The sequence below is a fragment of the Engystomops pustulosus genome, chromosome 4, assembly GCF_040894005.1.
Source record: "Engystomops pustulosus chromosome 4, aEngPut4.maternal, whole genome shotgun sequence".
In the NCBI taxonomy this organism is placed as follows: domain Eukaryota; kingdom Metazoa; phylum Chordata; class Amphibia; order Anura; family Leptodactylidae; genus Engystomops; species Engystomops pustulosus.
The window spans coordinates 55100584-55114626 of record NC_092414.1 but is presented as its reverse complement, the minus strand read 5'-3'; the positions used below and the strand labels follow the sequence as shown (position 1 = coordinate 55114626).

General features: G+C 41.1%; 1 protein-coding gene across 18 annotated transcripts in view; it reads left to right on the top strand.

The window, feature by feature from the left end:
- The window catches only part of TENM2 (teneurin transmembrane protein 2), a 1545179-nt gene that overhangs the window by 868772 nt on the left and 662364 nt on the right, over positions 1-14043 (top strand). For 2 of the 18 annotated variants that reach the window (XM_072145954.1, XM_072145953.1), the window contains exon 1: positions 13176-13595. The exons of 15 other annotated variants lie outside the window; for them this stretch is intronic. In XM_072145954.1, coding sequence (XP_072002055.1) covers positions 13550-13595 — 46 coding nt within the window. In that variant the 5' untranslated portion in view covers positions 13176-13549. Of the gene's footprint in view, positions 1-13175; positions 13596-14043 lie in introns of those variants that run through there. One more of the 18 variants, XM_072145955.1, reaches the window with a different exon arrangement.

Genomic DNA, 14043 nt, shown 5'->3' with positions numbered 1-14043 from the left:
GGAATAACCATTTTGATAGACCGGACATTTTGAGATGTGATGATACCTAACATGTTCATGATTTTATTTTTTATTTTTATATCAAATCTAGGGAAAGGGGGTGGCTTTATTTTTTTTTTTTAAAACTTTTTCATTTTTTTTTACTATATTTCAGACCACTTTAAAGAGAATCCGTCATGCAAAATAACCCCCCTAATCTAAATATATTTTCATAAACTGCCATTAGAGAGCATTGCCTCTATCCCTTCATTGTCCCTCTACATGCCTGTAAACTTAAGGAAGTAGGTCCTAAAGCTGTATGCAAATGACCTGTGAAATGTCCAATGAGTCATTAGCATATTCAAGCTGTCCAGCTTATTCATGAGTGGGAGGCACAGCCACACCCCCAGTGCTTGACTGACAGCTGCTCCATGTAATGGCTGCTCCATGTGCTTGCTGGTGGCCATGCCCCCTGCAGCCGGTATGTGTATGTGAAAGATACAACCTCTCCAGGCTGCAGCCATGTTATAGCAGAACATGGCAGGTACATGTGTAGCTGATGTCTGTGTGTCTATGTATTAGAAGGATGCAGCATATCAGCAGATGCGGCACACACACCAGCAATGCTTTACTATACATTACACACAAAAAATGAGCAGGGGGAGGAGAGGGGTAACAGGGGTGACATCACTGCCTCTGACCATGTGACCAGCCTCATTTACATAATAAAGAAAAGGTGATTTTTACAATGATTAATGTATGAATTCACTAGATAAAGGCTGGGATAGGATCCTTGTGAGCTGCTCCAACGGGTAGTAGTGACAGGACAAGTGACACAGACCTGATGACAGGTGTCCTTTTAATCCTAGGTTGTCTGATCCTACCATAGATAATAATAATAATTCTTTATTTATATAGCGCACACAGATTACGCAGCGCTACACAAAGCATGTCCAATTGGTCCCTGTCCCCATGGGGCTCATAATCTAAACAACCTAACAGTATGTTTTGGATTGTGGGAGGAACCCAGAGTACCCGGAGGAAACCCACGCAAACACGGAGAGAACATACAAACTCTTTGCATATGTTGACCTGGGTGGGATTTGAACCCAGGACCCAAGTGCTGCAAGGCAGAAGTGCTACTCACTCTATTACTCAGTTATTGGGGTTATTCAGCTTAGAAAAAGGACAACAGAGGGAGGACCTGATTACAATGTACAAATACCTGAATGGGCAGTACTAGGATCTCTCCAAAGATCTTTTCATACCTAGGCCTGTGGCCAGGTCAAGGGGGCATCCTTTACGCTTAGAGGAGAGGCAGTTATACCTCGCCTTAGACAAAGGTTCTCTACTGTAAGAGCAGTGAGACTATGGAACTCTCTGCCACATGATGTTGTAATGGCTGATAATTTGAACATGTTCCAGAGTTGCCTGGATGCCTTTCTGGAGATCAATAATATCACATTGTATGGGAATAAAACTTTTAGTTAGTAGTTTCTTTTATTTGATCCAGGGAGTTATTCTGACCACCATATTAGGGGTTTAGGAAGGGATTTTTCTATGCTTTTGGCCAATTGGCATCAGCCTTGCAGAGTTTTTGCCTTCTTCTTGATCAACACAATATAATGATACTGATGTCTTTTTCTAAGCTTTTTTACTATGATACTAGGAATGTGCAAATCGCACATTGTAACAGATCTGCATTAACTGCAGACATGCCTCTATATAAAAAATAAAAACAGGCACAAATTTAAACCCCCTAGATGTTTTGCTTTTAAGCCAGATAATCTTATCACCAAAATGATCAATTAAAAAATAACAATAATCAAAAAAGCACTTATAGGGTTAAACAACCGGTATCTGCCCTCTCACCATTCCAGGGGGTTACAGCCAGAATCCCAGGATTTTCTGCAACCTTCCTTCTCTTTCTAAGAAAGAGAATCTGGTGCTGTACAGTGCCTTCCATAACTCTTGGTTCACCATAAAATATGCAAAGACCTATAGAAATAACTGATATGTGAATCGACCCTAAGACTGTTCAGTCTAACACCAATGGCATATAACAGAGAAAGACAGCTGTGTGATGGATTTTTTGAATGGACAGCACACTGCTGCACTTAATGCAATATGTAATAGTGTATTGGGGCCCACTGCCGGGATATAAGCATAAAATGCCTTAGTCACAACTGTTTATGACAAAAGTGCTCCCTGTTCAATTTCTGGGTGGAAAAATAGGACATTCTGCCAGAACTTGCCCTTTATGCCTTGGAGGTGCTGTAAGAGTACCTGTGCAGCACTAATATTACCACCAACAAGAGGCTTGGCCTGTCCAGTGCCAATGTGGACATCCTCACATTCATTATTGTGAACTACCTCTATTTTACAGCCATTTTTGGGTGTTAAAATTTGGGTCCTTATTGACTTCAATGAGGATTGTGTTTGGAGGTCAAGTTTGGAGCAAAGTCCGTGTCCTTAACCAAATTTTTCACTATGCTCCGAAGAACCCTAAAACCTGACCCCCACACTGTCTCAGTGTGAAATGGGTCTACACTAAACATTATTAACGTTATTGCTTTGTATTACTAATGTAATATATAGTAAAAATACAATATATTCATCTCATATATAATAATATGACTGAAACACAAAGAAAATGAGAAAAGTATTATGTAATCTGCTTAGAACATTATTGCGCATATTAAAAATAAGAACAAAATTAGTTTATTAGAAGATAGTAGCATGTTGAGTTCATTTAGTTTACTTAAAGAATCTAATAGCCAAGGCTTGCCTTTCTGAGCAAACAAAGAATATTTTATGTTAGCATGATTTATGAAATAGTTTCTCTGCAGTTTATTAAATAGACAGCAGGTCTTTTTTTTCCTCACTGCTTTAATTCCCTTTACACAGTTTGATGTTCAACCGATTACCATACCTTGAAAAAAAAAAAAACCTCAATTGACCCTGAAATATACATTGTCAAAATAAGAATATAGTGAGCTTGCCTAAGCTTCAGAATGGAGAAGCAAGGCATTAATATATGCACAAAATGGCTTCTTACACCGAATACAATGTGTAGTCTAATAATTCACTGACAATTATTTCAATGGCTGCTTGCATATTGTAGAACATTTTTATGAAGTGTATGCTGCTTAATTAGTAATAAATTCCTATACAGAAATATATTTGTTTTGTATAATGTGAAATGGCACAGAACAAGGTGTATGCAGCCATATGCTATACCTATATCCTAAGAGACTTTGAAATAAAGCACTTTTATCAAATATATAGTTGTTGGCTTCCATGGTCATTACGAATACCTTTGTTTCTAGCTACTGACAACATTAGAAGGTTTGAAAAAAAACACATAAATCCACCTAGTTCTATCTATTATTTTGTCAACCGAAAACAAGCTCCCCAGGTAGGCCCTGGCTACAACACAGTATTGGGCCCAATGAATATGGTTATAAACATACAGTAAATAAGTAAGTCCAACACAAACATTACGGATAATTCCATAAATATTTGACAATGAAACACATTTTGTTTTATAACCTGTCCACTATAGTTATATGATTCACATGGACAGCTTTCATTTGAGGGTATCCACATTAAAATCAGGGAGGCACGGTGATTAAGTGAGTAGCACTTCTGCCTTGCAGCGCTGGGGTCCTGGGTTCGAATCCCACACAGGTCAACATCTGCAAAGAGTTTGTATGTTCTCTCTGTGTATGTGTGGGTTTTCTCTGGGTACTCTGGTTTCCTCCCACACTCCAAAACATACTGTTAGGTTGTTTTGATTGTGAGCCTCATGGGGACAGGGACCAATTTGACATGCTTTGTGCGCTATATAAAAAGAGAATTATTATTATTAAAATTGGATGAAGGGTTTAGAACTTCAACCCCTAAACATGTGCCACCCTGTTTTTAAAGGGACCAAAAGTAATAAGACAATTGACTCATTGTATGTTAATAGACAGGTGTGAGCAATTCCTTCATTATGTCATAACTTAAAGGAAACCTACCACTTGAAGTGGCAGGTTTCTGATGGAAATACCGGGCACCAGCTCAGGGTGAGCTGGTGCCAGAGCTTATTTTTGTTAGTGTTTTAAACCGCGGTATCGCGGTTTAAAACACTTTTTTAACTTTATAGCCAGCGCAGGGAGGTACGCGCTCGGCGCTTACCATGCGCGCGGCTCTCCTTCACTTCCTATGTAGCCGCGCGCACGGTAAGCGCCGAGCATGTACCTCCCTGCGCCGGCTATAAAGTTTAAAAAGTGTTTTAAACCGCGATACCGCGGTTTAAAACACTAACAAATGTAAACTCCGGCACCAGCTCACCCTGAGCTGGTGCTCGGTATTTCCATCAGAAACCTGCCACTTCAAGTGGTAGGTTTCCTTTAAGCAGATAGAAGGAGTTTATATGAGGTGTGGTGCTTGCATTTGGAAGATTTTGCTGTAAAGAAAACATGTGGTCAAAGGGGCTCTCCATGCAGTTGATACAAACCCTCCTTGAAGGAAATCTACCACATGGATGCAGTATTGTACACCAAGATAGTGTGTGTCCCCTGAGACATGAGCAGTTCTTCCTTTACCTTCTAATGATCAATACCTATAACAATGCAAAGAAAAGAACAAATATAACTTGGCCCAGAATAGACCCAAGGATTTCAATCCTAAATAATATATTCAAACAAAATAATCGGCACACAAATTACATTGTTAATAAAAAAAAAGCATACATTTATAGGACAATAGGTCTTAAACCACATAAAAAGAGGAACACACAGAAAATACTAGGCCCACATAGTGTCACAATGTATACTAACAAAATACACTCACCGGCCACTTTATTAGGTACACCTGTCCAACTGCTCGTTAACACTTAATTTCTAATCAGCCAATCACATGGCGGCAACTCAGTGCATTTAGGCATGTAGACATGGTCAAGACAATCTCCTGCAGTTCAAACCGGGCATCAGTATGGGGAAGAAAGGTGATTTGAGTGTCTTTGAACGTGGCATGGTTGTTGGTGCCAGAAGGGCTGGTCTGAGTATTTCAGAAACTGCTGATCTACCGGGATTTTCACGCACAACCATCTCTAGGGTTTACAGAGAATGGTCCGAAAAAGAAAAAACATCCAGTGAGCGGCAATTCTTTGGGCGGAAATGCCTTGTTGATGCCAGAGGTCAGAGGAGAATGGGCAGACTGGTTCGAGCTGATAGAAAGGCAACAGTGACTCAAATCACCATCCGTTACAACCAAGGTAGGCAGAAGAGCATTTCTGAACGCACAGTACGTTGAACTTTGAGGCAGATGGGCTACAGCAGCAGAAGACCACACCGGGTGCCACTCCTTTCAGCTAAGAACAGGAAAATGAGGCTACAATTTGCACAAGCTCATCGAAATTGGACAGTAGAAGATTGGAAAAACGTTGCCTGGTCTGATGAGTCTCGATTTCTGCTGCGACATTCGGATGGTAGGGTCAGAATTTGGCGTCAACAACATGAAAGCATGGATCCATCTTACCTTGTATCAACAGTTCAGGCTGGTGGGGGTGGTGTTATGGTCTGGGGAATATTTTCTTGGCACTCTTTGCGCCCCTTGGTACCAATTGAGCATCGTTGCAACGCCACAGCCTACCTGAGTATTGTTGCTGACCATGTCCATCCCTTTATGACCACAATGTACCCAATATCTGATGGCTACTTTCAGCAGGATAATGAGCCATGTCATAAAGCTGGAATCATCTCAGACTGGTTTCTTGAACATGACAATGAGTTCACTGTACTCAAATGGCCTCCACAGTCACCAGATCTCAATCCAATAGAGCATCTTTGGGATGTGGTGGAACGGGAGATTCGCATCATGGATGTGCAGCCGACAAATCTGCGGCAACTGTGTGATGCCTTCATGTCAATATGGACCAAAATCTCTGAGGAATGCTTCCAGCACCTTGTTGAATCTATGCCACGAAGAATTGAGGCAGTACTGAAGGCAAAAGGGGGTCCAACCTGTTACTAGCATGGTGTACCTAATAAAGTGGCCGGTGAGTGTATATGTGGAGACTCACTCCGACTACTAACCAGCACTATCCCCTAGCAGAAACCCTGCTTAGAAGACAAAATCAAACAGGGCTGAGCAAAAGGGCTGCATGAAAGTAAGTGTATACGTAGGACGCTTTGTCAAGGGTACTCAAGGGTAGCTGACTGTCTCACCCTCCCTCTGATTAGGCTCATTAGCATAATTTTAAAAGTTCATTTTAGAAGTTAGGAGGCCATGAATAAAAAATATAAGAGGATTATCACAGTCAGGGTACCTGGCTCTATAAGTAACGCCTCATGTACACAAATGTATGGGGGCCTGGGATCAGGGCCCCCATAGAGGTCTATGGCACCCGGTCACGGTACAGAGCTCACTGTAACCACAACGTGAATTAGCCAGGCTGCAAATGTGCAAAGCATAGGTCGTGTCTTATATTTTGCTGTATTAAAGCCGCTCAGATTTACAGGGGTGCAGGGGCAGGGGTGTATGCTCTCCTGCGCTACGGCTTTGGTAGAGCGTATGTTCATGTGCATGAGTGTCCCTGCTTTATCAGGCTTGATTTTGATATTAGATTTACTTTAAATAACTAAGAAAGGCAGAGGACAAGGTAGGACACAGGAACATATTTATTTAATAAAGTATAATACAAATTTACAATTTATCTGCACTATTGATTTATGCAATTTTGTTAAAAGTTTGGTTATGCTTTAACCTGACAAAAGATATAAGCTTCAACAACATGTTTACACAATGTAAGTTTCCTCATAGAAACTACAGTAATGTTAGCTTTGAGAAAACGTAGTTGCACTTAATATACTACTTAGATTTACTGACCACAAAAACCTTTTCCTAACAGCACCATGTTTACAGTGTGGATTCCTTTATTGCACTTTACTACCAACAGTTAGTTTTCCTAGTTGTATCGTCAGTCACATCACATGGATCTTTGGAGAACACACATTTCAAGTCTTCTATGGAGGTTCTGCTTGCTGACATTAGACTTATTCTTCTGTAAAGGCACAGTTGGGGTAGACATAAATTTATACAGGGTCACAGAAGCCACAGCCAGCAGCTAATGCATCTGATGGAACAGATTATGCAGCCATGTTTTACCATTAGATGTGGCTGTGGTGCTGAACTGTAATAAAGTTCAATACATATTGGGACAGTATTGTACACACATATACATAATTACCTCCTTATTTACGTGAAAATGCACAAATGCCTCACTTAAAGCTAAGACCTAATTTCTAAAAACCTAATTAAATCTAAATTATTACGTTTTTTCACCAATTTTTCTACTCTTTTAAATAGTCAATGGTAGGCACATTCACTATTATTTATTTGTTAAAGGAAACCTACCATTTAGAATGGTAGGGGCAAGCTGTAAGTACCGAGCACCAGCTCAGGGTGAGCTGGTGCCGGTACTTACTTTCGTTAGTGTTATGAACCGCGGTATCGCGGTTTTAACACTTTTTAAACTCTAGAGCAGAAGAGGCTTCGGCCTCTGCTATTTCCTATGTAGACGCGCGCACGATCGTGCGCACACAGCGCCAAAGCCCCTTCTGCTCTAAAGTTTAAAAAGTGTTAAAACCGCGATACCGCGGTTTATAACACTAACGAAAGTAAGTACCGGCACCAGTTCACCCTGAGCTGGTGCTCGGTACTTACAGCTTACCCCTGCCATTCTAAATGGTAGGTTTCCTTTAAAACTAGTGTGAATTATACCCGAAATATAGAGTAGAGCAGTCTTAGATATACTACAGGTATAAAATATTTGGTGTAAGAGGCGACTCAGAATCTCATTTAAGTGCACACCAACCTAAATATTTAATGCAATTTTTCATGTTGCTTTTATTACATTTTTCCTTAGACCTGCTTCATTTACAGGGCTTTTTTGTATTTTAAAACTCATGTTAAAAATCGCCTGCTGCTATATTTTATTACATTGCATTTAAAGTAGTTTTTACAGTTGATTTTTGTTATTTTCTCTAATCATGTTTCACATAATTTCCAAACCTTTATTCAATACCTACAGAAAAAAAGAATTGTCTACCTAGTTATACATTGAGTATGCTACATTGAGGTAAGGAATGTCACATAATTTCCCCTAAAATGTGACAAATAATTGCAGGGTAATTCCTGAGTGGACTCCTAGGAGAGACAGTGCGAGTCCTGCTTATCCCACCCACACACTGTAATTGACAGCCTGCTGTGAGCTTAACACTCGCTGTAGAAGTGAAGCTTGTCAATTATTCTATATGGCTAGGGGACATCAGAACTGTGACTGTCACTCACAGTCTGGTAAGGATTTGCTATCACATTTATTGCTTATAGTAGATATCCTGCTCCAAACCACACATATACATAAGTATCACAGAGCTCAGTTGCCTTCCTCTACCATATCTTGATGTCAGATGGAGCTGACAGGAGCCATGTGTGATAAACTGTTCACCAGTCTATAAGACACTCTTGTCAAAAACTGAAGTGCAAAATATAAGAAGAAAGCAGGACAAATATCCCTCTGATAGAAAAGATCTGCATCATTCCCTCCCAAGACCACTTCCAAGCACCGGCGTAACAAGACCACAGTGAGTCCTGGTACAAACTTTTAATCAGGGCCCCATATACCTAAATTCTTGCTGCCCCCCCCACCATCCTGCACATTACACTTGAGAATACACATATATGCTACACAGACATAATCATATACCAGCCTCCAGCAGCTCCCTTAATAATGAAATGTCCTGCAGCCACTGCTCTTTTATGAAGTGTTTAATAGCCTCCATTATTCATGAAATGTCCAGCAGCAGCCTCCTCTTAATAATGAAATACCAGCAGCAGCCACCCCTCACTAATGGCATGTCCAGCAGAGGCCTTCCCTCACTAATTAAATGTCCAGCAGCAGTCTCTCCTCACTATTGTCCCCACACAACCTATTGTAATATATAAAATATATCCTTGGGTTTGGACTCTATATCAACGAGCACTGAGGTGGCGCCGCCTAATGACATCCATGCAGTATGCGCAGGCAGTGTGCCTTATGCTATTGTAATCAATTGTTTGCATCTCTAGCCTGAGAAGCCTAAGAGACCCCATACAAAAACACATACTGGTGGTCACTAAGTGGAGTTTTTCATGAACCCTAAAGATATTCAAATCCCTGGCAGTCCCTGGAGCTATACCACTTCTCATACTAAGCTGCTTGTTTCATGTATACATTGAAAAACTTACTAGAATTTAAGTATAAAAAATAACAATATAGTAAAAAAAAAGTTTTAGACAGGTGTAAAAAAGGTGTGCACAGCAAATTCTCAAATTTCAATCCCCTAGTGATGTTTACACAATAAAGATCATTTTAACTCCTTACTTTACAATTTTACTCATTTTATTGCTGTTTTAGTTCCTATCACTGATGGTCAATGTAAGATTCCAGAATGTGAGAGGGGACTCTCTAAACAGACACTTCATGATCCCTCCAGTGCTGTGAGATGGGTGGAGGTTTATATACACTTCGATTTAGCTTATGAACATTGACTAGTATTTGACACATGGGGAGATGATGAGATCTATTAGATGCATATAACACATGACATTCATACACCGACATAACATACACATAGCCCTGCTATATGCCTTATCTGTCTGTGGCTTGCAGCTTTGATATCCTCATGATGTGTTGCTTGTTGTTTCTCTGTGTGAGCTCGTCTTGGAATGCAAGGGTGGGGGCTGGAGAACAATATGACTTCCCAACCCTAAAGTCAAGACTCCTGGTCGAGACCACCGAAACTGTGTACACCAGGACTGATAGAGACAGGTTGGAATTATCTCTGAAATTTTGTATTTCTGTTAATAACAGTGAATTAGAACAAGTGTTATTTTGTTATCCTGAGTATATTTCAGAATCTTGTCTTCATGGCAATACCCCTTTAAGGTTCTTTATTTTATCTAGAAAAGTGACATTCTGGAGAGGCCTTCATTTTATTTAAGAAACAGGAGGCTTAGGATGAGCAGTGTTTAGGATGCAAGATGCAATATGTTGGGATTCCTTCTATCTCTCAGTATGGTGAAGAATCAGAGGCGCTGGATATCGGCTGTAAAATGAGGCTTGTCTACCTGGTTGGTGACTTTCACTTCAGGATCCATTTTTCCGCTGACACTGATGAAATGGCGTGTCTCCCTTCTAAGAAATGATTCGTGCAATGTTACTCTGAGAGTTCAGTCAAATAACAAGGAACAGAAGCTTTCTTGATCCCTCATTTCATTTTGTAAAGTTGACAGGTCTGCATTTTGAAGACGAAAAATCATAATGAATATGTTTTGTATAGAATAATTCGAGCCGATGGTACACCATTGTGATTTTGCTTCAAAGACCATCTGAAATATGCATGCAGCTTCTTCTATGAAAGCTGACAGGCTTTGAATGTTGTGCATCTGTCCATTCTTTTCCTCATGTCTTGTGTTTTTAATGAGTCTCTGACATTTGTGAGTGCTGCTAAATGAAGGATTTGACTGAATAGATGCATCACAGGGAGACAAACTTATAAAAAACGGTTTCTTTTAAGGATGTGAAGATTCATTTCATCAATAGACTCCAGCACAATGTATGTACAGGACCTCAGGCATACTGCATGAGCTGGCACCGTGAAATTCCCAGAGTCCAGGAACTAACAACTGGAAATGCATTGTCACTGTACAGACCCGATCAGTCCTCTCCAAATGTGACAAGAGGAGCTCTCCTTATCATTATCTAATGGCTGTGCACAGCCTCCTGGCATGGAAATCTGCAAGGGGATCTTAATGTATATGAAGCGTGCATGAGTATGTGTGTGTGCGCATGCAGTATACATTGATAAACTATATAGATAGATATCTATGGGGTCACTCGTGCAAGCATTCACATGACATAATAACAATTGTAACATTAAATATAGATATATGTGTGTATATATACATATATATATATAACACTGGTATATATTATATATACAACAAAAATCGCTCTACTATATGTACAACATAAAAATCTTGCGTCTTGTATTTGTATTAGTATCTTCTCTCCTGTTTGGCCTTGCAAAAGGATACCACTGCACTGAGTACATATGTACAATGCTCTAGAGCAGTGATGGTGAACCTTTTACAGGCTGAGTGTCCAAACTGTAGCCAAAATACACTTATTTATCACAAAGTGTTGGCACAGCAATTTAATCAGCAACTTATTGCTCTCTCCACTGCCACAGATTTCAATCGTATTGGCATCCTGAGGACAACAATACGGCTGAAACAATGAGGGAAAATTCAGATTAATATTGTAGTTTCCCCCTAGGCTCCCCTTTGAAAAAGAAGAATTAGGCAAGAACTCCAATGAAAATCCAGCCCTCTCCGCAGCTTCCCCCTCCTGCAGTCCTGGGAAACCCAGGAAATGTTAGTTTAAAATAGCACTGAATGCAGCACATCCTGGGCCATTTATGACTGCAGCAAGAGGACTTGGAGTCACTCAACCTGTCTGGGGTGATGGCCTAGATACCCACAGAGATGGCTCTGATTGCCACCTCTGGCACCATATGCCATCTTCTCCATCATTGCCCTAGAGATTCAATATCTATAGTATCATGTCTCTCTTTATGTATGTATGCTCACACTAAGGCTACATTCACACGATGTATGCCCGCCGTCCCGTAGTATGGCGGGCATACATCAGAGCTGCGGAGAGGAGCAGGAGATGAGCGCCGCTCACCCCCGCCCCTCTCCATAGGAAGATACAGAGCACGGCGCCGTATCACAGAAAAAGATAGGACATGTCCTATATATTCCTGGGCTATGGAGCAATACGGTGCTGCACCGTACCGCTCCCGTACAGGGCCGTGAGCCCATAGAAGTGTATGGGGGACAATACGTCGGCCGTATATACACCCCCCATACATGTGTGTGAATGTAACCTAAGAAGTATTTCGTATAGGAGATAACGTAGAGTGATACCTCTATCTGTAGGATCATCTCAATATAAGATATCTATCTATATATATATTTACAAAGGGTGTAGTCATTTAGTCTAGAGATTCTCTCTATACAAAAAAGCATCTATCTTTATATATGTGTGCAAAGAGTTATATATGTGTATATTAGAATAGCTTGGACACTAAGAGACACTATTCTCCTGAGAGTGTGACGGTATGTCTAGGGACACATGGAGATATCATCTCTCTCTATGTACGTATATATACAGTTTTACACACATATATAGGAAGCATACATTTGTATATTAGGATAGCCTGGACAATCAGTGACACTATTCTCCTCTGTGTAGCTATCTGTAGAGACTATGTATGTATATATATATATATAATCAGGGGCGTAACTACAGTGGTAGCAGCCATAGCAGCCGCTATGGGGCCCGCAATGTCAGGGGGCCCTGTCATCCGACCTGACACAATAAAGAATGGAGGATGTGCAACATTATATCTATATTGTACTGCACATTGTGCAGTATAATATGCATATAACATATACTGTGATGTATATATGCAGTATCTGTATACTGTATGTGAGTATGTTGCACATGGCACTGTATGTATGTGTATATGCACATGAGTGTATTTATATGTGATTGTAATTCGCATGAGTGAGTATACTAATTTGTATATTTTTTAAGTGGGAAGGGGGGCCCCATGCAGAAGCCTGCTAGGGGCCCTGTCTCTCCTAGTTACGCCACTGTATATAATGTATATGTAATATCACCTATATATAGTTCTGCACACATATCTAATCCTGTGGGTGTGCCATGTGTCAATATTTTACATATACACACATATATAGGACGTATACATGTGTGTAACATGATAGCCTAGATACTCAGTGACACTATTTTCCTCTGTTCTCCTCTGTGTATCTCTAGAGACATATATATATATATATATATATATATATATATTATGTGTGTGTGTAATATCACTATATATAGTCTTGCACACATAAATATTCCTCTGTGTGTGTGCCATGTGGAATATTTTATCTTTTATATGTGGACATGTGAATATCTGTGAGTGGCTTCTTCCTCCCTGGGCTTCTTCTCAGTGATTTTACCTCACAACTTTGAGATAATGATGAATATCAGTGTACCCCGGTGAGCGCGGGAGCTGAGCCGTACACCTGGGCAGGCACACAGCACACACGCATCGCCCTGTCAGTGTAGCGTAGTAGTAGTGACGAGCGGAGGTAGCGGCTGCAGTAGCAGCAGGGCTGTGTGTGCGCCGAGCTGGCCGTCCCCTCCTCTGTACCTATGTGCTGCACTGATTCACATGTGTTGTCACATTCCGGTGACTCGTCCCTCTGTCATCATGTGTGAGGCTCCTCACTCGTCTCCACAGCTTCTCCCTCTCACTTGTGCACAGGACTGAGGCGCCGTCACACATCGCTCCTGCTCCTCCTGTACGAGGGATTTACTAACACGGGGGACCAGCGGCGCAGAGCCCAGAGCTTCACCGCCCAGAGAGGACTTATTACTGTGGCGGGGACAGGAGGGAGAGCGATGCTCCAGCCGGCTACCAAGGGACGGAAGCCCGCGGCAGAGGCAGGTAAGAGGAGGCAGCAGCGGCTGCAGCATTGTGTCTGCTCCATCGTCATCTCTCCAGTCAGCGCCTGCAGCAGGCACCCAGTCTCCGGGCATCTCCTGTGCCATGCTGTGCTGTACTGCCTGCATATCATGGCACCCAGTTGCCTAGGAAGCATTGCATCTCTCCCCTTCATTACTCTCTACCTATGTGCTGGTGGCTCTAGATGTCTTCTTGTTATTTGGGGCACCAGGTTAATGGTGATTGCAGGATGAAGTTTGCCATTTAGGTAAATGGAAGGATTTTTCATTATCCCTAATGACAAGGGTTGAAGTTGTGAGGTAAACTTAGGCGATGTGCCCGCTTTGCCTCATTAATATATATATAGTATATATATTTTTGTTTTCCTGTCCTGTTTTATCCGGTTTTGCCAACGCTGAAGAAAAGTAGCAAAATGCAGGCTTTATTGTGT